The following is a 21202-nucleotide window of genomic DNA, read 5'->3' as shown; positions in this document are numbered from 1 at the left end:
CAACCTCTCCACTCGCTGCCCTATCTGTCAGCTAGAGCTGTGTGAGTGCATGGAGACTGGTGGGCTGCCAGAGATCGCTTTAGTGTGTCTCGTTGCTCCACGGGCAGTTGCGCTCCGTTTCTCAGACAGTAAGTAAGTAAGGCTTATACCTAACATTATCGAAGACTCATATGCCTCGCTAGGCAGAACTAATCTCAGAGCCAAACCTGGGAAACCAATAGTAAAGAGTAGCTCTGAAAGAGATAATTAAGCAAGCACCCGATTCTTCATAGAAGAAATGGGATAAGAAACAAAATATAAACAAAACTAAACACTGTCATGGTCGGGTCTCCACGAGCCCAATAAAGAGAGATATAAACAGAGCGATGGGAAGTGTAGGATGAGGACAAGTCCTCGCACTTCCCTGGTGCAAGCTCCTCGTGGTACCCTCAGGTGCCAGCTTGTCACACTGCTTATCAATGCCAGACAAGGGATTATCCAGATACCTCCCTCTTTGACCATCCCTGTAAAGCGCTGATGAACAAAGAGGGACCCCACCATCCCTTGAGGTTTTTAGGGTAGTTTGTGCTTAAGAAACCTTTTGTCGTAGTTAATGATAAAATAGTTTTAAGAAATTCTCCAAACAAAAAATGACTTCTGAATGCTTTCCCATAAAAAAATACAAAACATATTTCCAGTTGGCTGAGGTTGACTGTTGGGGTTTTCTTCCTTTTGTCACCCTTTCTCCACTTTTCCTTTCATTAATCTTTCTTCCTTTTCTCACCTCTATACTTTTTGTTTCCTTTTTGAAAATTCCAGCCTTTATGACCGCAAAACTCTTTCAAAATCAGCCATGTGGGTAAATGTAAAGTCTGGAGTGCTAATAAAAATGAATGCTGACAATATAACACCTGATGTATCACCAGGGAACATTTCCAGTCCTCAATTCAAATATTCAGTTGTTCAAAACACTGTTGAAGTTAAATTGTATTATATATTTTGCTGCTGGTGACAGAGTGGATACCATAAGGCAATCTTGGACCTGTGATGAGAATATGTTCAGTGCCCATTAGATTCCCCATGTTAGACTAATGTTCTGATGTGTTACCTTTGCCTCAAATTGTAAAGCGCTCCGATATCCTTCGGGATCAAGTTTGCGCTATATAAAACTTTATAAATAAATAAATAAATAAAGCTCACAAATGCGGAGGCATCTTGGTGCTGGGGAGAGCATGACTCTGGAGAAGTAAGGAGGGGCTTGATCAATGTTTAACATGTCTCCTAAACTGGGATCTGGAAGATAAAAGCCTAATCTTGAGTGGGAGTTCATTCCAGAGCTTAGGTGCCAAGAAAGAGACATCTGGTCATCCTAACTCTGGGGACGTGAAGCAGGGCTTTATTGGCCGATCTTAGCATCCTACGGGGGGCATGCCATTGAAATAGTTTGTGGTAATCTGCCCCCCCCCACAAAAGGGCTTAATGAACCAGGCACAGTGCCTTAAACTGATTTCTCAACTTAACTGGGAGCCAGAGCAGATTTCTGATTGCACCAGAGAAATGACTATATTTTGGGATGTTTAGCTGAATATATGCAGCCGCATTCTGCAGGGATTGAAGTTTCAACATCTGGCGTTTGTCAACACTTAGGTACAAGGCGTTACAGTAATCTCAGCAGGAGTGAATAAGAGCCAGCATCACCGTTTTTCTCAGTTCCGCAGGTAGAAAAGGTAGTATTTTGCAAAGCATTTTCAAAAGAAAGTAACAGGCTGGTGTCAGCTGATTGATTTCCCACGAGAAGTTTAGCTGAACATCACATAAAAAAAACAAGGTTTTTCATTTTGGTAGCAGGGACAGGACAGGCCCCAGCCACCGCTGGTCACCATGCTTGGGTCCATAATAGTAGGACCATTTCCAAATTCCAGTCTTGTCCGTGTTTAGTTTTAAGTAGTTCTCATTCATCCATTTCATAATGTGGCCAAGACAGCTGTGGAATCGGTCGGCCACCGATTCTGCCATTGATGAAATGGAGATAATAATTTGGGTTTTGTCAACATACGATACTAGCGAGAAGCCATGGTCCCTAATTAGTTTGGCCAATGGGGTCACAAATGTTGAACGGCGTTGGAGAGAGTGCCAATCAATGTGGTACTCCCCCAGGGAGATGAAATGTGCCTGATTCTAGGGTGTCTCAGCACACCCCCTGTTCTCTAGCAGAGAGGAAGAAGGAAAGAAGGGTGAGCGCGGTGTCTCCGACTCCTACTGCCGCCAGCCGTCGCGTAAGTACAGTGTGATTAACCAAATCGAACGCGGCTGATAGGTCAAGTAGGATCACATGGCCCTGCCACCCTTGTCAATTTGCCATCATATTTCCTCCGTGGCCGTGATTAATGCAGACTGTCGAGTGGCCTCAACGGAAGCCATGTTGTTAGAGGTCTAGAAGGTTGTTGAAATTTAGGTAGACCGTGCGCTCGGAGTTAATGGCCTTTTCCAAGACTTTGGCTGCTAGAGGCAAGCAAGAGATCGGGCAATAATTAGTTACCTCAAGAGGGACAGAGACTCGCTTCTTTCCCACATAGGCTGTGACCTCCCAGGAGCCGCCTGGAAGCAGCGACGCCAGTTTTCAAGGGTATGTATTATAAAATTGAACAGCCTGACGCCCATGAGGTAGACTCCCTTGTGGGTCTGTATTTTGTCAATTTCTGCACTGCGCGGTACACCCGATTTGGCTGTTCCAGGCCCGGCCCAGGCAAAACGGACACTTTCATCTCTCAGGGTGAATCAGTCCCAGCGTGAACCTTCCTCTCAGTGCGCTTAGCGTGTCATAAATAGTCACCATATTAGCCTTGGGCGTGCATAAACTCAGTGTTTAAGACCTGGTTTGGATTGTGACTGGTCTCCAGTCCCCACATTAGCCTTGGTCTGTGCTAAGCCTACTTAGCCTGTGGGTGCTCTGTGTTCTCTCTGACTTCCTTAGCCTCCCTGAGGGTTTCCTGTTTCCCACTCCTGCCTAAACAGTATGGAGGAGGACTATGTTCAAGAGTCGCCGCTCCGGGTTCGCCCCCTGGATGATGATTTTCACGATGCCATGGATACCTCCAACCACCAGGCAGTCGCGGCAGCGATGGGTCCATTCGAGCACTGCCGGATGGAAACTGCGTATGCCTGTGTGCGCCCACCAGAATGCTCTTGACATTCCTATGGGTCCTGTCCCTAAAACGTAAGCAGGAGTCCAGTATGGATCTCAGTGCTTTTAAGCGTCTCAAAAAGGCTTTCCTAGCCCATTCAGTACCACTAGAGGTGCCTGAGCCACTAATTGATGCTCCTGATGACTTGTCTCACAACCTGGAGACCGAGGATGACCCAGATTCCCATTATGAAGCAGGCCCCTGTAGGTCCTGGTGCCCAGTCCTAGTTCCAGCCCCTGCGGGGTCTTCGGGCCCCAGCAAAGTCTCATATATGCTTGATCAGGAAGACTTAGTCCACCTGGGTTTGGCAGAGGGCTTAATCTCAGAGAAAGTGGTCGTTTACGTGGCTGGCCGACTCAAGAAACCTCTGGACAAGGAATTCAGAGCTTGCCTTTGAGTGGCACGCCCCTGACCCCCTCCCCCGCCGTCCCCACGGCATGGTGGCGCAAACCCCGTAGTTGGACTCACGCATGGCCACCTTCCTCCAGAAGAATATCAGGGACCCCAAGAAGGGGGTTGACCGATCTAAACAAGCGCTACAGGTCGGCTTGGGAAAGATGGGCTGATTGAGGTCTTGGCACAATCAGGATCCCATGGGGTGCGAAGTGGCACATGTGCTACATTTCTTGGCCTCTCAGGCCTTGGCTTACTGGATTATTAATTCCTATTTGTCAGCTATTTCTGCATGTCACCTGCCAATACAGGGCTTCCCGGTGGGGGAGCATTGGTTGGTGTGTAAGTTGATGAGGGGTATTCGGCTGGCCATTTCGCCGGAGCCTCTGTATTTTACCCCTTGGGACGTTAATAAAGTCTTAAACCTTTTCAAGGCCTGGCAATTAATCGAATAGATCTTTCCCGTAAGCCGCTGTTGGCGAAACTAACAATGCTTTTGTGCTTTGTGTCTTGCAGGTGAGTATTGGATGTAAAGGCATTGGACATCTTGGGTCAGGTCTTCACTCCTCAGGGAGTCACAATCCACATGGTCCACAGAACAAAGACAGACTCCAAGATGCTCTCCTCCCAGCTTTTCGACAAAGCCCCAAAATTGTGTGCGGTTCACCATCTCCTCTGCATGCTTCCTCCCCCTCAGACTGCTAAGGGAGGTCTTCAAATGGCTCCCACCCAACACCAGGCGGACAGTCACCAGTAGACTAGACTATAGCAACTCCCTTTATGTAGGAACATATGAACAACCGTCCAACTCATGACGCCACACCAGACTATCCAAGTACCATGCAGCCAGACTCCCCAGGTGGACACACATCACCCCTCAATCAGGAAACTACAATAGCTACCGGTCACGAAGGGATGTCAGTGCAAGCTGCTCATCCACGCTTACAAGGCGCTATAAAAAACGAAGGACCGGATTACCTCAACACTCAAATGAACTTCCCCCAACCCACAAGGAAACTTCACTCTGAATCCCTCTTCCTAGTAGCCATATGTTGCATCTGCTGGACTAACAGTAAAGGCCGCTCCTTCTCCCATCTGGCAGCGAAGACCTGGAACAACCTCCCTCTGCACCTCAGAGCCTCACCTTTGCTCCAGCAGTTCAGGAAAGACCGCAAGACCTCGATGTTCAACCAATAGGAGAACCCGCTGACAGTTCTCCAAGCGCCTCAAGACCCTTCACGGGTGATGCAGTTCAAGCTCTAGAAATAAGACTGGTTGATCACTCAAGCGAACAACCCGTGGACTTCCATGATCACTTCACTTTAGTATGCTGTGGTGGCAAGATACACCATAAGAAGAATGAATACCCGGCGACTTAGTTACTGGCCAAACTGGGCCCCTGTTCTACTTTTAATTGATGAGAGATTTTCCTGTAGCTTGCCACTGGCCTATGATTGAAGCTGACAAGATAAAAGCTTGAATGCAATCTCAGGCATTAATGCTGCCAAATGTTGTCCTCCTTTGAATTAAGGTTTTTTCATTACTAGTCTGCCCCTCAATAAACTAATCAAGGGGTGGTACACCATTAAGGACATACTCAAAGCTGTTTCCTCTTAAATCGTATTACTTTTCTTTGCAGACTTAAATTATCATCTTGCTTGCCCAGTCTACATTCAGTCACTACACCTGCAAACAGATCACAATCAGCTATTAATCATATAAAGGTTCTTTTTTTAAATATATAGAACCTTAGGCTCCGCATAACACTTGTGACTTATTCCTATACCTTGACCCTTCCTTGTGCCTGCAATGGGCACCATATTTGTATTGTGCCACTATTAAGTGTTGCTGTCTTCTATTGTCCAATATCAGTTTCTGTAATCTAGAACATTATTTTCCAAGTAATACTCTGCCTGTCACGAATATCAATTGTTCATCTGTAAAGTTACCTCTCCATAGCAAATTGTTAAGTGTTCGGAGAGCCCAATTGTAGCAAATTATAGAAGGATTAAAAATGAGTACATCCTAAACAGAAAACTAATGTTGCTGAATAAATGATAAAAAACAGTTAAGCACATTTCTGAAAGGAATAATGGTTTCAAATACATTTTTGAAATCACTTAAACATTTGCGAACACTACCTAGAACCTCTGGGGGTTCAGACTGGAGTCCTTCCGGCTGTTGACCTTGGAGAACATTAAGAAGAGCTTGTAGACTCCGTAGACATAGCGATGGGTGAGAAAATCGAGTTTCTTTGATCAATTCAAACACTTCACAAAGTCCAACTTCAATGATCTGGAAAATAATTGCAAACATTGAGACAGATTACAAAAATTGTTGGTTGCCAGCAGCTAGTTAGGTAAAAAAAATATCAAACAAGGTCAATCTGAATAAACGTCTTCCATCTATATTTCAAAGTCAGTCTTTCAAACACCAATGCAATCAGTATGTTCATAAAAATATTGACTCCGCTTAAAAAGAACGAGACTACAAGACTGTGTATTTCAATTGTCTCCAATTATTGTTAAAAAGGAGCGGACAGCATAGACATACAGCATAACATTCAGAGTTGCCTTAACTGTTCTACATAACTGTTTTTATAGGGTTGCCAGGTCCTAGACAACGTACTGTATTCTATACATGCTCAAAGGCTCCTTGACGCAACTTTCTTCATCTATGGTCTTCTTTGTCTCAGGAACCTTCAGACATTAGCTTAAGACATTGTCAATCACTTACTGGATCAGTCCAAAGGAATATTTTAGTCTCATCATCTTCCTTTTGGCTGTGTGGCTGTATCATGCCACCATGGTACATTTATGAATAGATCGCCATCTGGTGTTGGGCTCGGATGATTGCACTTATTTTTCTCTTGGAGAAGTCTTTTGTCGTCACAAGACTGATGACTCCTCCTTTGGTTGCTAGTGTGCATGGGCATCGGCTCCATCCTTAGATTGTTTTGCCATAGTAGGGTTAGATAGAGTAGAATGATAGAATATTTGATTTGTTTTATTTATTTTTTGATATTTGTAAAGCGCATGCAATGTCCTGTGGGCGTCTCGGCAGAGAGAAATGCCCATGTAAGTATCTAAAATAAGATAGTGTGGGAACAGACACAGGTTTCCGGGGAGGCTGGGAGGGCATGTACCACTCTGCAGCCCTCTATGCCAAGAATAGATGCATACTGGTAAGTAGCATAATCCGTTCGAGGCATATGGGCTGCAGATGGTACATCTATGAATATACTATACAGCAGTTACCTCCCTAGCGGTGGTCACCAGTGTCTGTTGCAACAGTCGAAATACAGTTTTTAGTACAGCTTGGCCCACTCTAGCCTGTTGTGTTGCCTGCACATCTACACAGTAGTGTTTTGTGAAGGTATGCGGTGTAACCCAGGTTGCTGCTTTGCATATGTCATCTAGAGGAATGTTTCCTAAGAATGCCACAGATGCCCCTAGTTTACGTGTAGAGTGAGCTCTAGGAGGAACAGTTAATGTCCTTTTTGCTTTTATGTAACATATTTGTATACATTTTACAATTCACCTGGCAATGCCTGCTTTAGAGATAGGATTGCCCTTTTGTGCTGGAGAAAACGCTACAAATAGTTGTTTGGTTTTTCTGAAAGTTTGTGTTCTTTCTATGTAGTACAATATTGCCCTTCTGACATCTATTGTATGTAGGGCCCTTTCTGCTACCGCCTGTGGTTTTGGAAAGAAGACTGGTAGTTCCACTGGTTGATTGATGTGGAATGCCGAAATTACTTTAGGCAAGAATTTTGGGTTTGTTCTAAGAACCACTTTATTTTGGTGTAACTGTAGGAATGGTTCTTGTATTGTGAATGCCTGTATTTCCCTTACTCTTCTGAGTGAAGTAATGGCTATAAGAAAGGCTACCTTCCATGTAAGGAATTGTATTTCACACCTATGCATAGGTTCGAAAGGCGGTCCCATCAGTCTGGTAAGTACTATGTTGAGATTTCAGACCGGGGAAGGCGATAGTCTTGGTGGAATGACTCTTTTGAGGCCTTCCATGAAAGCTTATATTGCTGGCACTTTAAACAGGGATAAATGTTGCATGTTTTGCAGGTACACTGCTATAGCTGCAAGATGTACTCTAATAGAGGTGTAAGCAAGGTTACATTGCTGTAAGTGTAGTAAATAGCAAATAATCACTTTAGTGGATGCGTCCAGAGGGTTGATGTTGTTACTGTTACAGTATGCAGCAAACCTTTTCCACTTTGCGGCATAGCAAGCTCTGGTGGTAGGACGTCTTGCTTGCTTAATGATTTCCATACAGTTTGGATGTAAATTTAAGTATCCAAATTCTATGACCTCAGGAGCCAGATCGCTAGGTTCATTTGTTTGGGATCTGGGTGCATTATTCCTCCATGGTTCTTTGTAAGGTGCATGGGTAATATTTCTAACTTTTGATGTGGCACCTGTGAGAGTTGCAGTAGTGTGGTGAACCACGGCTGTCGTGCCCACGTGGGTGCTACTAGTATCATTGTCATTGAATGTTGTTCCAGTTTGCGAACCACTAATGGATTTAGTGGGAGAGGGGGAAAAGCGTATGCAAATTTGTTGGACCAATTTATCCATAACGCATTGCCCTGCGACAGGTGGTGTGGGTACCTGGGTGCGAAGGTTTGGCATTTTGCGTTCTGATGAGTGGCAAAGAGATCCATCTCTGGTTGTCCCCATCTTTGGAAGAATGGCTGCAGTATTTGGTCGTGCAGTTCCCATTCGTGTATTTGTTCTAACTCTCTGCTTAAGATGTCTGCTATCTGATTTTGAACTCCTGGTAGGTGTTCGGCTAACAGATAGATCTTTTGAGGAATGGCCCATCTCCAAATGTCCTGCGCTAGTCTAGATAGTTGGAGAGAATGTGTCCCCCCCCTGTTTTTTAATATAATACATTGCTGTCATGTTGTCTGTTCTGATCAGGACTGCTTTGTTGAGAATCTGCATTTGAAAAGCTTTTAATGCTAGAAACACTGCTAGTAGTTCTAGATAATTGATGTGGTCTTTTTTGCTGTACACTCCATCTTCCCTGCACTGTATATTTGTCCATATGCTCTCGCCATCCGGCGAGCGATGCATCCGCTGTTAGTATCACTTGTGGAATCGGTTCTAGGAACGACCGCCCCTTGGAAATGTTTGTTGTGTTTCACCACTTCAGAGAGTGATGTGTGCGGTCGTCTACCAACACCAGATCTGTAATCTGACCTTGAGCCTAATTCCACTGTGTTGCTAGACAATCCTGCAGCGGACGCATTTGTAGTTTGGCATATGGTATTAGCAGTATGCAAGAGGACATAATCCCTAATAGCTGCATGAACACTCGAGCTGTTAGTGAGTGTTGTGGTTGAAATCTTTGGATCAACGTGAGCATTGTTTGTATCCTGATTGGATTGGGGTATACTTTGGCTTTTTCTGTGTCTATAGTAGCCCCTAGATATTGTTGAATTTTGTTTTGTTGCAGGTGGGATTTTGTGTAGTTCACCGTAAACCCCAGTTGGTGCAGCAACTGAATGGTCTTTTGTGTGTTTTGAAGACATTCTTCTTGTGATTTGGCTTTTATTAGCCAATCGTCCAAGTAAGGGAAGACATGTATTTGTTGTCTTCTTAGGTGTGCTGCAACCACTGCTAGGCATTTTGTGAACACCCTTGGTGCTGTTATGACCCCAAACGGAAGGACTTTGAACTGATAATGTTGTCCTTCCACAACAAACCTGAGGTATTTCCTGTGGGCTTTGTGAATTGGGGTGTGAAAGTAAGCGTCTTTTAGATCCAGTGTAGAAAGGAAGTCCCCTTTCTTCAGTAAAGGAAGTACTTGTTGGAGCGTGACCATGTGGAAATGTTCCAAATTTATGTATGCATTGAGAGGTCTGAGTACTAGTATTGGCCTTAGAGACCCGTCTTTTTTTGGGAATTAGGAAGTATAGAGAGTATACCCCTGTTCCTTGATGATGTTGTGGAACCTTCTTAGTATGCTTTTGTAGCAGTGATAGTACTTCCTATTTTAACAATGTTAGATGATCTTGACTCATTGGACGCTGTTTGGGGGTGGATGTTTGGTGGAGTAGCTGTGAGTTCTAGGCAATAACCATGTTGGATAATTTGTCTCACCCACCTATCTGATGTGATGTTTTCATAGACGGGTAGGAACTGTGATAGACTTCCCCCGACCAGTGTTATATGGTCTGGGGGGAGTTGTATGAAGTCACTGTTTTGGGGTTGGGGTGTTGCGGTGATGTTATTTCCGCGACCTCTACCCTTGTTGTTGTTACCTCTGTAACTGCCTCTTGAATTACCTCTGGGTGATGTTGGTATAAAAGAGGTAGATTGCTGGCTTGTGCCTGTATTCTTTGACCCGCCTCTATAGGTGGACCTACGAAAGGAACCCCTTTGAGTTGGCTGTGCAATGCTCCCATTGATTTAGCCGTTTGTGTCTTTTTTCATTTTTTCTAACGTCTCGTCTGTATGTGAGCCAAAAAGTGTTTTTTCATCAAAAGGCTGGTTCAATAAGGATGTTTGTACTTCTTGTTTGAACCCTGAGAATCTCAGCCATACTGGTCTTCTTAACATGATACTGGTGTTTATGGATCTTGCTGCAGTGTCTGCTGCATCTAAGGCGTATTTAATGGAAGTGTTAGTTATTATCTTCACTTCTTGTATGAGCTGATCTGCCTTTTTTTTATGTTCTTTAGGGAGATGTGTAATGAGTTTTTCTAACTCATCATAATGAGCTCTATCATAGCGTGCAAGTAGCGCTTGTGTATTAGCTATGCGCCAGCTGTTTGCCGCTTGGGATGCTACTCTCTTGCCAGAGGCATCTATTAACTTGGACTCCTTATCAGGAGGAGGAGCTTCTCCTGTAGTTAATGAGTTTGCTCTCTTACGAGCGTTTGTGACTACTAGCGAGTCGAGAGGTACCTGTCCTTTGATAAATATTGGGTCCTTTGGGGCTGCTTATATTTTTTATCAATTCTTGGGTTTAATAACCTAGCCCTCACAGGGTCTTTGAATATGTCAGATGTGTGATTGAGAAGACCCTTAAGCATTGGTAGTGTTCCTGATGTTCTTTGTGCAGCAGTAGTGTTTCTAAAAGGAAATCCTCTATTTGAGGTTCCTTGTGCAAGACTACCTTGTGGTATTTTGCTGCTTTATTAATTAACTGTGCAAAACCTGTATTATCATCAGGTGGTGAGGGTTTTGAGGGATATAGTTCGGGGTCGTTATTATCTGACCCTGCGTTATAATCCTCCCATGGGTCTGCTTCATCTGGGGCAGTGTCGTCATCCCCATGAAGTTCTCCCTCCCCTGTATCACTTTCTACATCTGTTTGAGGTGCAGATGGTCTTGGTGTAGAAGGTGGAGGAATAGCTGGCAGAGTGCGAGGAAGAGGAGAAGATGGTGTGTCTGTAGGTTGAGGAGAAAGGGGAGGAGTTGTATTTGTCCCCATTGTTCTCTTTTTAGGAGGAAGAGCTTTGTCGTCCAACTGTTAATTCTTCCTCTTTTTAGGTAGTTTTGTCACCACTTTGCCAGTTTGCGGATCGATAAACAAAAGTCTTTTTTGTTTTGGATCTGTCTGATGCTCCTGTGTCGGTACCGAAATTTTTCGTTCCGAAAGGTGCCTTTGCTTCTGACCGTCAGTGTTCTGTGTTTTCGGTACCGAGAATTTGCTTGATTCCGATTTTTTTCGGTGTCGAGTAAGTCTTCGGCGTCGAAGCATGTTTCGGTTTCGACATGGAATGTTTCGACTGCGAGCCTTCCTTTGTATGGAGCTTCGGTGTCGATGTCGACCGCTTCTCGGATCCGACATGGTGGGAGGCAGAGTGTTTCGGTTTCGTTGCCAGGCCCGAAGGCGGGGCGTCGGAAACTTATTTCGGTAGTCTGACCGGGCTCGAAGGCGGGGTCGACACCAAACGGGGTCGGTTTTTTGGTAAGGGGACGTCGTCACTCACGGTTTGATGATCGACGATTTCTTCGACATCAGACTCGTCCACTTCAGACCCAGACTCCTCCTCATCTTCTTCTTCTTCTTCTTCTTCTTCTTCTTCTTCTTCTTCGGGGTGCTGGGCCTCGAACAGCTCCGGGATTGCCTCTGACTGCATTCGACACTTCGTGTCTTCGGGCTCGACGGTTTCTAATCGTCGACTTGGAGGAGAATGCTGCGCAGGCTTCACAGTCCCTGGATTCGTGTTCAGGTGATAGGCAGAGATTGCACACCTCGTGTAGGTCCTTGTGTGGGAACTTAGCACCACACGTTGGACATCTCTTTAATGGAGTCCTTTCCATGGACTCCGGGCTGGACTACGTCGAGGTAGGCCTCCCGGTCTCGTCGACGTAGAAGTTGTAACTGTTGTTGTTGACGTCGAAACGCGTCAAGATGGAAATGAACTCTCGTTCGATAACAATACCGTCGAATTGGAAAGGGAATACGCGCCAAAATATCACTTTTTTCCCGAAGTCGATCCGGAGCGCTTCGATCCTCATTCGAACCCAATTGCGGAAAAAAACAATCCAAGGATGGAGCCGATGCCCATGCGCACTAGCAACCAAAGGAGTCATCATCAGTCTCGTGACGACAAAAGACTTCTCCAAGAGAAAAACAAGTGCAATCATCCGAGCCCAACACCAGATGGCGATCTATTCATAAATGTACCATCTGCAGCCCATATGCCTCGAACCAATAGTTACTTACCTGTAATCTGTGGTTCTCCAGTATTGGTGTCATTCATAGATTCACATGCCTGAATCATTCCCCGTCGTCGGAGTGGGAGTCCCACGGTACATAAAAAAACAATAATTATGCACATAATAACCAAATAACCTTGGTAACAAAACCAGGAAGTAAAGTAGCCCAAAGCTACAAGAAAAAACCTCCACACTTATGACTATCATAGTCATTTTATATAGTCCAAACTGCAGCCAATCAGGCGACAGCATCCACCAGAATGTTCTCCCCAGAGGCTCTCAGATTTTCTCGCACAGGTGTGAACCAAAGCATGATAGCCTAAATCAGCCTCTGAGGGGAGGTGGGCTGGTTGCATGTGAATCTATGAATATATCATGCAATGAAGTGCCAATATTATCGTAGTTCAACATAAAGACATGTGTGTTCAACATATGCAGAACAATTTCAAGACATAGAAAACAGTATGTCAATAAGCGTCTAAAAAAAAAAAAGGGGCATAGTGGAGGAGGGAGAACAGAGGCTCACTTTATTTAAAAAGATTGCGGAGAACAGCCTGTCCCACTGACGTATCTGCATTGTTTGAGGCGTCCAAACAGTAGTGTTTGGTAAAAGTGTGTCTGCTGGACCAAGTTGCCGCTCTGCTGATTTGATTAAGAGGTACACCGGCAAAGAGAGCGGTTGATGGAGAAATTGCTCTCATAGAATACGCTCTTGGGGTTGCCTGCAAAGGTCTTCCAGCCTGTTGATGGCATAGACAAATCGCAGCAGAAATCCAACGAGCTATGGTCGGTTTGGAAACCGAATATCCTTGACGTAATCTACCATAGGCCACAAACAGTTGGTCCAATTTACGGATTGTTGCAGTTTGTTGTAAACAGAACTTGAGACATCTGATGTCAAGGGAATGCAAAGCCCTTTCCGCAGGTGTCAGCGGATTTGAAAAGAAGGTCTTTAAAATGATTGGCTCATTAAGGTGAAAGTCCGCAGGTACTTTTGGCATGAAGCTGGGATTGGTGCGTAGCACTACTGATTTTGAGGTGAATTGAAGAAAAGGTGCCTTTATAGTGAAAGTTTCAATGTCACTGACTCTCCTTACTGATGTTAGAGCCAATAGCAAAGAAACTTTCCAGGAAAGAAACTTTAAGTCCACTTTATGGATAGGCTCAAAGGGGTGCCGCATAAGTTGTGTAAGCATCACATTAACATGCCAGGATGGAGGTGGACACCGAATAGGGGGGAAACATCTGAAACAATCCCTTGAAGAATTGCTGAATGACTCTAGTTGAATAAAGAGAATTACATCCATCCTGCCTAAACATTGAAATCGCCGCCGAGAACACCTTCAAAGTGGAATGGGTTACGCCCGATCTTGACAAGTGAAGAAAGAATGGTAACATTTGTTCTAGTTTTGCATGAATCGGATGTATATTGACAGATTGACACCACATGAAAAAATCTCTTCCATTTTAGCTTGTATGTTTTAATAGTAGAAGGCACTCTAGCATTAGCTAAAACTTCCCGACAGTCCGCAGGAATAGTTAGGTGTGCGAATTCAAGGTGTTGAGGAGCCAGGCTGCTAATCTCAGATGCTGGGTCCAGGTGACAGATCCGTCCGTTCTGGATGGATAGAAGGTTCAGTATTGGCTAATGTTAATGTTATTGACATTTATAAAGCGTGCTGCTACCCAAGGGTGTCCTGGCGCTAAGAAAGATGTCCACCTAAGACCTGGTCATGGGAGTTACTTTGGGCATTAGGCATTGAACAACCAGGTTTTCAGAGCCTTCCTAAAAACAATAAGCTCTGTTATGCCTCTGAGGAAGAGTGGAAGGGAATTCCATTCTTTGGCGGCACCTCCAAAAAAACTCCTGCCACCCCAATTGGCTTTTTTTGCCAATGGTATGCAGATGAGTTTGGCTTCAGAGGAGCGCAAGGATCTGGTAGGAACATACCGGTTGAAATTTTGGATCAGATGATTTGGACCAGTGGCATGGAGTGATTTATGGGTTACGCATAAGGCCTTAAACAAAACTCGCTTCTTAACAGGCAGCCAATGTACCTTTCTGATTTCTGCCGAAATAGATTCATATTTTCGAGTGCCTGACAGCAATCTGGCTGCTGCATTCTGTACGAGTTGAAGTTTCCTTAAAAGACCTTCCTGAGCGTTAACATATAGGCCATTGCAGTAGTCCAACCTGGACATGGCTAAAGCAGTGACAACTGTCTTCTGACTTTCAATAGGAAGATATGCCAATATTCTTTTGCATGATTTTAAAATGTAAGAGGTAGCTGAAACAACTGAGTTTACTTGGTCTTTGTGGGACAGTTTATTATCAATTATGAACCCTAAGTTTTTTACTTTCCTGACCGGTGTTGGAAGAGGGCCACGAGAGTCTGGCCACCATGCTGGGGTCCAAAATTGGGGGTTGTTACCAAACAATATCACCTCTGTTTTGGTAGAGTTGAGCTTCAAACAGTTCCGGGCCATCCAGCCACCCACAGCTGTCAAGCAGTCATGGAAACTGAGTGCTGGCTCCTGAGTCATTGGGTAGCAGAGACAACAATGTGTGTGTCATCGGCGTATGAAGTCAACTTGAACCCAAAGGATTCAATGAGGGGGGCAAGCTGCGAGACAAACATTAAAAAGAGTGGGGATCTTAGACGACCCCTGCGGGACTCCACATGGGAAGGAAAATGACTTTGCAGCAAAGTTGCCACGCGTAACTGTCTGCACTCTATCTGCTAAAAATGATTTGATCAGTTTCCAAGCCCTGCCTTTGACACCAATTTCATGCAGCCGGTCTATCAATAATACATGGTGGACCGTGTCAAACGCCGCGGAGAAGTCCAGCATGATCAGGGCTCCGTTCCCTCCTTGATCCAGAGTGGCCCTAATTTCTTCAGTAGACTTGATGAGAGCAGACTCTGTACTATGGCTCCCTCTGAAACCATACCGAGTAGGGTCAAGTACATGTCCATCCTCTATTATTATTATTATGTTTCTTATATAGCGCCTGAATCGACCCCCGAATGGGGTATCTCCGCGCTTGCCTTGGGAACCCGTCCTGGCTTTTCCCTGTGAGATAGCCCCTACAGGGCATCCACAAGGTGAAAGCCAGGCATCCCGCCGCGGTGGGCCGTTGTGGAGATTAAGCAAGCTTAATGCCCAGAGTTGCAGAGTGTGAACCCATGATTAGGTCAGGCACCGAAGCGAGAATTATCGAGTCCATGGACATTTGAGCTCAAGACCCTGCTGCGTCGGGAATTGAACCCTGGTCCCGGGTCTGACCTCTGCTTCAGGGTCTGCCTGCTCTAACCAGTGAGCCACACTTCTAGAAATCAACTGAGTTGGGTATTCATTAATGTTTCTGTGATTTTTGCAGGGAGCAGTAGTCTGGAAATCAGTCTAAAATTATTTGAGTTGAAACTGAATGGGATCGCGCTCCGAGAGAAGGAGAAGTTCGGTGAACCAGTATTGGCGAGGCCATCTGGGAGCAATGAGTATCATGCGGCAAGGTTGTTTCTTGATCTTGCGGAGAACTCTGGGAACCAACGGAATCAGAGGAAAGGATTAGGCATATATATGTGAACAATTCATTGAAAACGCATTCCTGCATGAGTCGTTGTGGGGAACCCAACTTGCAAAGGATGGGCATTTGCGATTCTGACTGGTCGAAAATGGTCTAGATCGGGGTGACCCCACTCACGAAAGACTGTTCAAAGTTGGTTGATGTAGCTCCCACTCATGATTGGATATAGTTGACCTGCTGAGGGAATCCGCTAGGACATTGGAGATTCCTGGAACATGAATAGCTGATCTTGTGACGAATAGCCCAGTCCCAGATCTCTTGAGCTTGTTGAGAGAGTAGGGCTGACTTTGTCCCTCCCTGCTTGTTCAAGTAATGCATACTTGCAGGGTTGTCCGTTCAAATTAGTACTGGGGTTCCCTGAATGACGGTTCGAAATGACTGCAGGGCCAAGAAAATGGCTCTCAACTCCAGAAGGTTGATATGCCACTTCTTTTGTTGGATGCTCCACTTGCTGTTAACCGTCATCCCTTGAAGGTGCGCCCCCATCCCTCGAGGGAAGCATCTGTGGTTATAGGGAAATTAGGCAGTTCAACCAGGAATGCACATCCTTCCCTGACATTCTTTATTTGAGTCCACCAAAGGAAGGCTTCTTGCATCAGAGGAGTGATGTGAATGTTATCGTCGAACGACCCCAAAATGTGCAACCACTGAAGGTTGAGCTCTTCTTGCAATGGTCTCATTCTGAAACGGCAGTTGGGTAAGTGGGTGTAAGTATTTAAATTGCACTAGCCGGAGGCGAATTGCACTAGCCGCCCCACGTGGGCCCACTAAACCCTCAGCCCAGTCCTCCTCCTCCAATTCACCCACATCCGCCTCCCATGCATTCCTAAGCCTCTGCAGGCTGGGGGGACAGTGAATGACCAATGTCTGGTATATTCGGGAGATCTTGCGATCCAGGAGACCCCCCATGAAGACCTTCACTTCTATGGGGCTAAAGTTGTGTAGAGATTTCAGGCCCTCCAGGCTAGGGGCGAGGACGTGCCTAAATTGTAGATAGCGGTAGAACTGGGATCGCGCCATTGCATACTCTTCATGCAGGTCCTGAAATGATTTGAGTGTCAGATCCTTCATAACATCCCCCAGAACCGAGATGCCTATTGCATCCCATCCCCGGAAGCCCTGCAGTGCTGCCAGCTGAGATAGGGGCCCGTTGCCCCAAAGGGGGGTCTCACGGCTCAAGGTATTCCACCACCCCATCCTGCGTAGATCCTGCCTCCAGATAAAGAATACTACCCGCGTGGCAGACGGCAAAGATCTCCGAAGCGGTGCGGAGTATAGTAACGTATGTAGGGAATGGCGCCCCGTAAGCTGCCGCTCAACCGCATATCCCAGGCCCCCCCTGTTCCCATACCACCACTCATTGAGGACCAGCAGATGCGAGGCTTGATAGTAGGAGAGGTCATCTGACGAAGCAAGACCCCCAGAGTACGTAGACAGGAAGCATGTGCGCAGGGCCACCCGAACCTTGCCCCCCTCCCACAGAAACTGTCTCAGCGCCGTGTTCACTTGCCAGAACCATCGAGGTAGGATTTCGTATGGATGGTTCTGCAACTGGTAGAGGAGTCGGGGAAGCTCCACCATCTTAAAAATTGCAAACCTACCAATTATGGACAGGGGCATGCAGGACCACACCTTAAGAACTTCCCGGGTACGGTCCCACACCAGGACCAGACTGCGTTCCCAAGACACCACCAGCACGTCATACAGGAAGACCCCCAAATATTTCAGCCCCCCACCGCCAATTAAACCGATGCAGCCCAGGCTCCCATTCTCAGTCGACACCCCAGGACCCGCAGCATAGCTTAGGTGGGTTCATATACAATCCTGAGGTTTCCACAAAAATCTCTAGTATACGCAGCAACCGCTGCCAGACTTGTCTAGAGGAGTAAGAAAGAACAGGAAGTCATCTGCGTACAGTGCTATTCTGTCCGAGAGACCCGGCGCCCACTCAAAGCCACGAAGCTGGGCATCAATGCGCACCCAGGCCGCCAGCGGCTCCATGGCGAGCGCAAATAGATACTGGGAGAGGGGGCAACCCTGCTGCGTTCCCCGCTGAATAGAGAAAGATTAAGAGATCAATCCCCCCACCCGCACCAACGCTGTCAGATCGGTGTATAGTAGCATTAGATAGGCCAGAAATCTTGGTCCGAGATTAAGTTTCCGCAGTAGGGCGAATAGATATACCCAGCTCAGGGAGTCGCAGGCCCTATCCATGCCGGCGAACAAGTGCGCCGCTGGCTCCCCCAGCTGTCGCTGGCTGCCGCTGCCACATGTGCGCCCTCTGGGGCATGAACCCAGCCTGGTCAGGGTGCACCAGGGTGGAAATATGTGGTAGAAGCCGGTTGGCCAATGCCTTGGCCAAGACCTTCGCTTCCACATTCAGGAGTGAGATGGAACGGTATGACGCATGCTGCTCCGGAGGCCTGCCAGGTTTGAGGAACACCTCCGCGTGTCTCCAGTCCGGGGGGCAGCGAGCCGCGCTCCCGTGCCTCCTCCACCACCGGCCGAAAGTGTGGGGCCAGCTGTACAATTCTTTTTTTAACTCACTGGGGAATCCGTTCAGTCCCGGAGCCTTCCCGGGATTGAGTTCCCCCAGGGCTGTGCCCAACTCTTCGTCCGACAGAGGCCGGTCCAGGAGGTCCGTCACCTCATAAGAGACAGCCTTAGGTGAAAGGTCATCTATAAATTTGGCTATAACAGCGGCTGTGAGGCATTCTTTCAGTGCATAGAGGTCCTCATAATATGCAGCAAAGCTTTCTGCAATAGCTGAGGGCTTGATAAGCGGCACCCTCGTGGGGCCCAGGACTCTTGGCAGGGCCTGGGAATGAAAGGCACCCTGGCATAGTCGATGCAGCATCTTGCTGGATTCATCTCCCCATTGATAGACACTACTCTGTGTTGCCAGCCAAGCCTGGCGGGCCTCGTCCATCAGTAGGGCTGCATAGTTTTGCTGAGCCAATATTAGTTGCCATCGGGCTGGGCCGCCACCTCCAGACTCCTGCGTTCCAGCACATCCACTTCCGCCTCCCAACACAACAATTCCCTCTTTTGCTCCCCACGCGCCGCCACACACCAGGAAACATCCGCCCCTCTCAGCGTGGGTTTAAACACCTCCCACAGTACAGCAGCGGACATGACTGACCCTACATTAACTGCCAGATCGTGATCTATTTCTTCTGCCAGGTGTTCCCTGTAGTCCTCTTTCTGCAAATGCCACACCGACATGCCCCATCTGAGTAGCTGCCGCCCCGGACTGATCCGAAATGTAAGGGCTACCGGTGAATAATCCGACAAGCCCCTGGGCATAATGTCAGCCAACACCACCCTGTGCTCTATCCCCCAGGGGACAAAGAGATAATCGAGATTTGAGAACGAATCATGTGTTGTGGAGAAATAGGTGTAATTCCGACGGGGTCCATGTAGGCATCTCCAGACGTCTACCCAATCAAGTCCTGTCACTAGAGAGTGTAATTTTGTGGGGGGGACCATTCTCTAGAGCACCCCCACTCCTCCATCTATCCCGGCCCTTTTCCATAACGTCGTTCCAAGGGGGGCGCTGGACTGAGAACGACACCTGGACCTCTACCTCCTGCTTCCCCCCAGCTGGCTTCGGGGTCCCCACCTGGCCACCTCACTAGAGGACAAATCAGATTCCCTACCGGGTGGTGTATGGACTCGAACCCACACAGTTTCATCTTTGCATTTGAATACCTCCTCCGAGGTGTCAAAGAAGTGTGTACGAGAGCGGTACACCACTCTCAGGCGGGCTGGAAATAGCATGGCATATGGGAGCTTGAGATCTCGATGATGGGCCATCGCCGCAAGAAAGGATTGCCGCTGCTACTGCACCAGTCGCACGTTGTCAGGGAATAGGAGGATGCGTGCATTTTTATAGATAAGGGGTTCCTTGGCTCGGGCCTGCTTCAGTATAGCCCTGTGAGCCCGTTCCACCACAAAGCAGCGGGAGAGAACATCGGGGGCATTCAGCCCTCCAGTCACTGTGTCAAGAAGCGCTCCACACTGTCCCCCTCGCAGCCCCCCCGGGAACCCCACAAAACAGAGGTTGTTGCACCAAGCACGTCCCTAGGTATCCTCCGGCCGCATCGCCAGTCCCTTTTGGATTGTTTCCATGGCCACCACTTTCTTCTTTAGGGCAGTAACATAATCTTCGACCCCGGTGATGCGGGTCTCTGCCTCCATAATGCCGCCACTGCGTTGGGCAGATCTTGTCGCAGCAGCATAGGTCAGATCGAGGGGAGCCGTATTCCCTGGTTCACGAGTAAGGATCGCAGAGAACAGCTTTCTTTAGTTGCAAACACGAGTCGTCTCTATTCAACTCGCTTTCGTATCTACGGCGAATTTCGTATCAAAGAAGATGAAAAAGCTGCAAGCGAATGGGTCCGCGGCGTTGCAAATGATAGCTGCTGGCGTCCCACGGCAGTTAGGAATAATATCATATATTTTTATATGAATACCTATAAAATGGAATAAAGTTTTTATATTTGAAGAATTTTGTTAGTATTTTTTCATGTCAATAACCTTCCCTTGTGCTAGTTAATATTGTGCTACTATTAACACGCTTTTTGGTAAAGACGCATTCACACCAGGATTTGTGGTAGAACGCGCACATAGGTCGCTTGGTCCGAGGCCTAATCCCGGCCTTCCACCCAGACCCATCATAGCCAGGATAATGAACTTTAGAGACCGGGATACTGCGCTACGTCTAGCCCATGAAAAGGGTGACCTCCAATGGCAGGGTTCCAAGCTGTCCCTCTATCCTGACTTTACTGCTATGGTGCAAGACGCTAGGAGGAAATTCCAGGGAGCTATGGCCACGCTAAGGAACTTGGGCCTGAAATATGGCATGTTATACCCCGCCAGGCAGAAGTCAATGGGCGCTCCCGAATATTCGAGAATCCATCGGAGGTGCAAGAGTTCTGCCACACATATAAACTTAACAATAAACAAAGCTCCGAGGCCGCCACCTCCTCCCCACCGCATAGAGGGTCGGATGCCAGCACAGACTTGTTCTTGAGTTCGGGACATGGTTGATTGGTTTGATTTGCATAGGCTGCCGCTCTTTACATTTGATCACACTTGTTGTTGGGCACTGTCTGTAGAAATAGAATGTATCATTTACCATTGGTTACGGGACCGTTGGATAGCATATGCCCCCACTTTTGGTGTACATCAACCATTTTATTTTTTGGATACGATAACATGTACCCCATTAGAATGGTTTTCAAAACGTTTCAAGGTTCACGGGTGCCATGCAATGTACTTGGAAAATGGGGTTTGCCTCCCCGAATGGGCGGGAAGGCTGGGTAGGAGGTGGGGGGAGGGGTATTAGAGTTTAAGCT

The 21202-nt window shown here is 46.9% G+C and overlaps 1 protein-coding gene across 12 annotated transcripts in view; it reads right to left on the bottom strand.

The window, feature by feature from the left end:
- MYCBP2 (MYC binding protein 2) overlaps positions 1 to 21202 on the bottom strand; it is a 2065574-nt gene that overhangs the window by 1873968 nt on the left and 170404 nt on the right. For all 12 annotated transcript variants that reach the window (XM_086934832.1, XM_086934837.1, XM_086934835.1 and 9 more), the window contains exon 4: positions 5699 to 5852. In XM_086934832.1, coding sequence (XP_086790958.1) covers positions 5699 to 5852 — 154 coding nt within the window. The remainder of the gene's footprint in view (positions 1 to 5698; positions 5853 to 21202) is intronic.

The sequence above is a fragment of the Lissotriton vulgaris genome, chromosome 8 (assembly GCF_964263255.1).
Source record: "Lissotriton vulgaris chromosome 8, aLisVul1.2, whole genome shotgun sequence".
Taxonomy (NCBI): domain Eukaryota; kingdom Metazoa; phylum Chordata; class Amphibia; order Caudata; family Salamandridae; genus Lissotriton; species Lissotriton vulgaris.
This window is presented reverse-complemented; position numbering and strand designations above follow the sequence as displayed.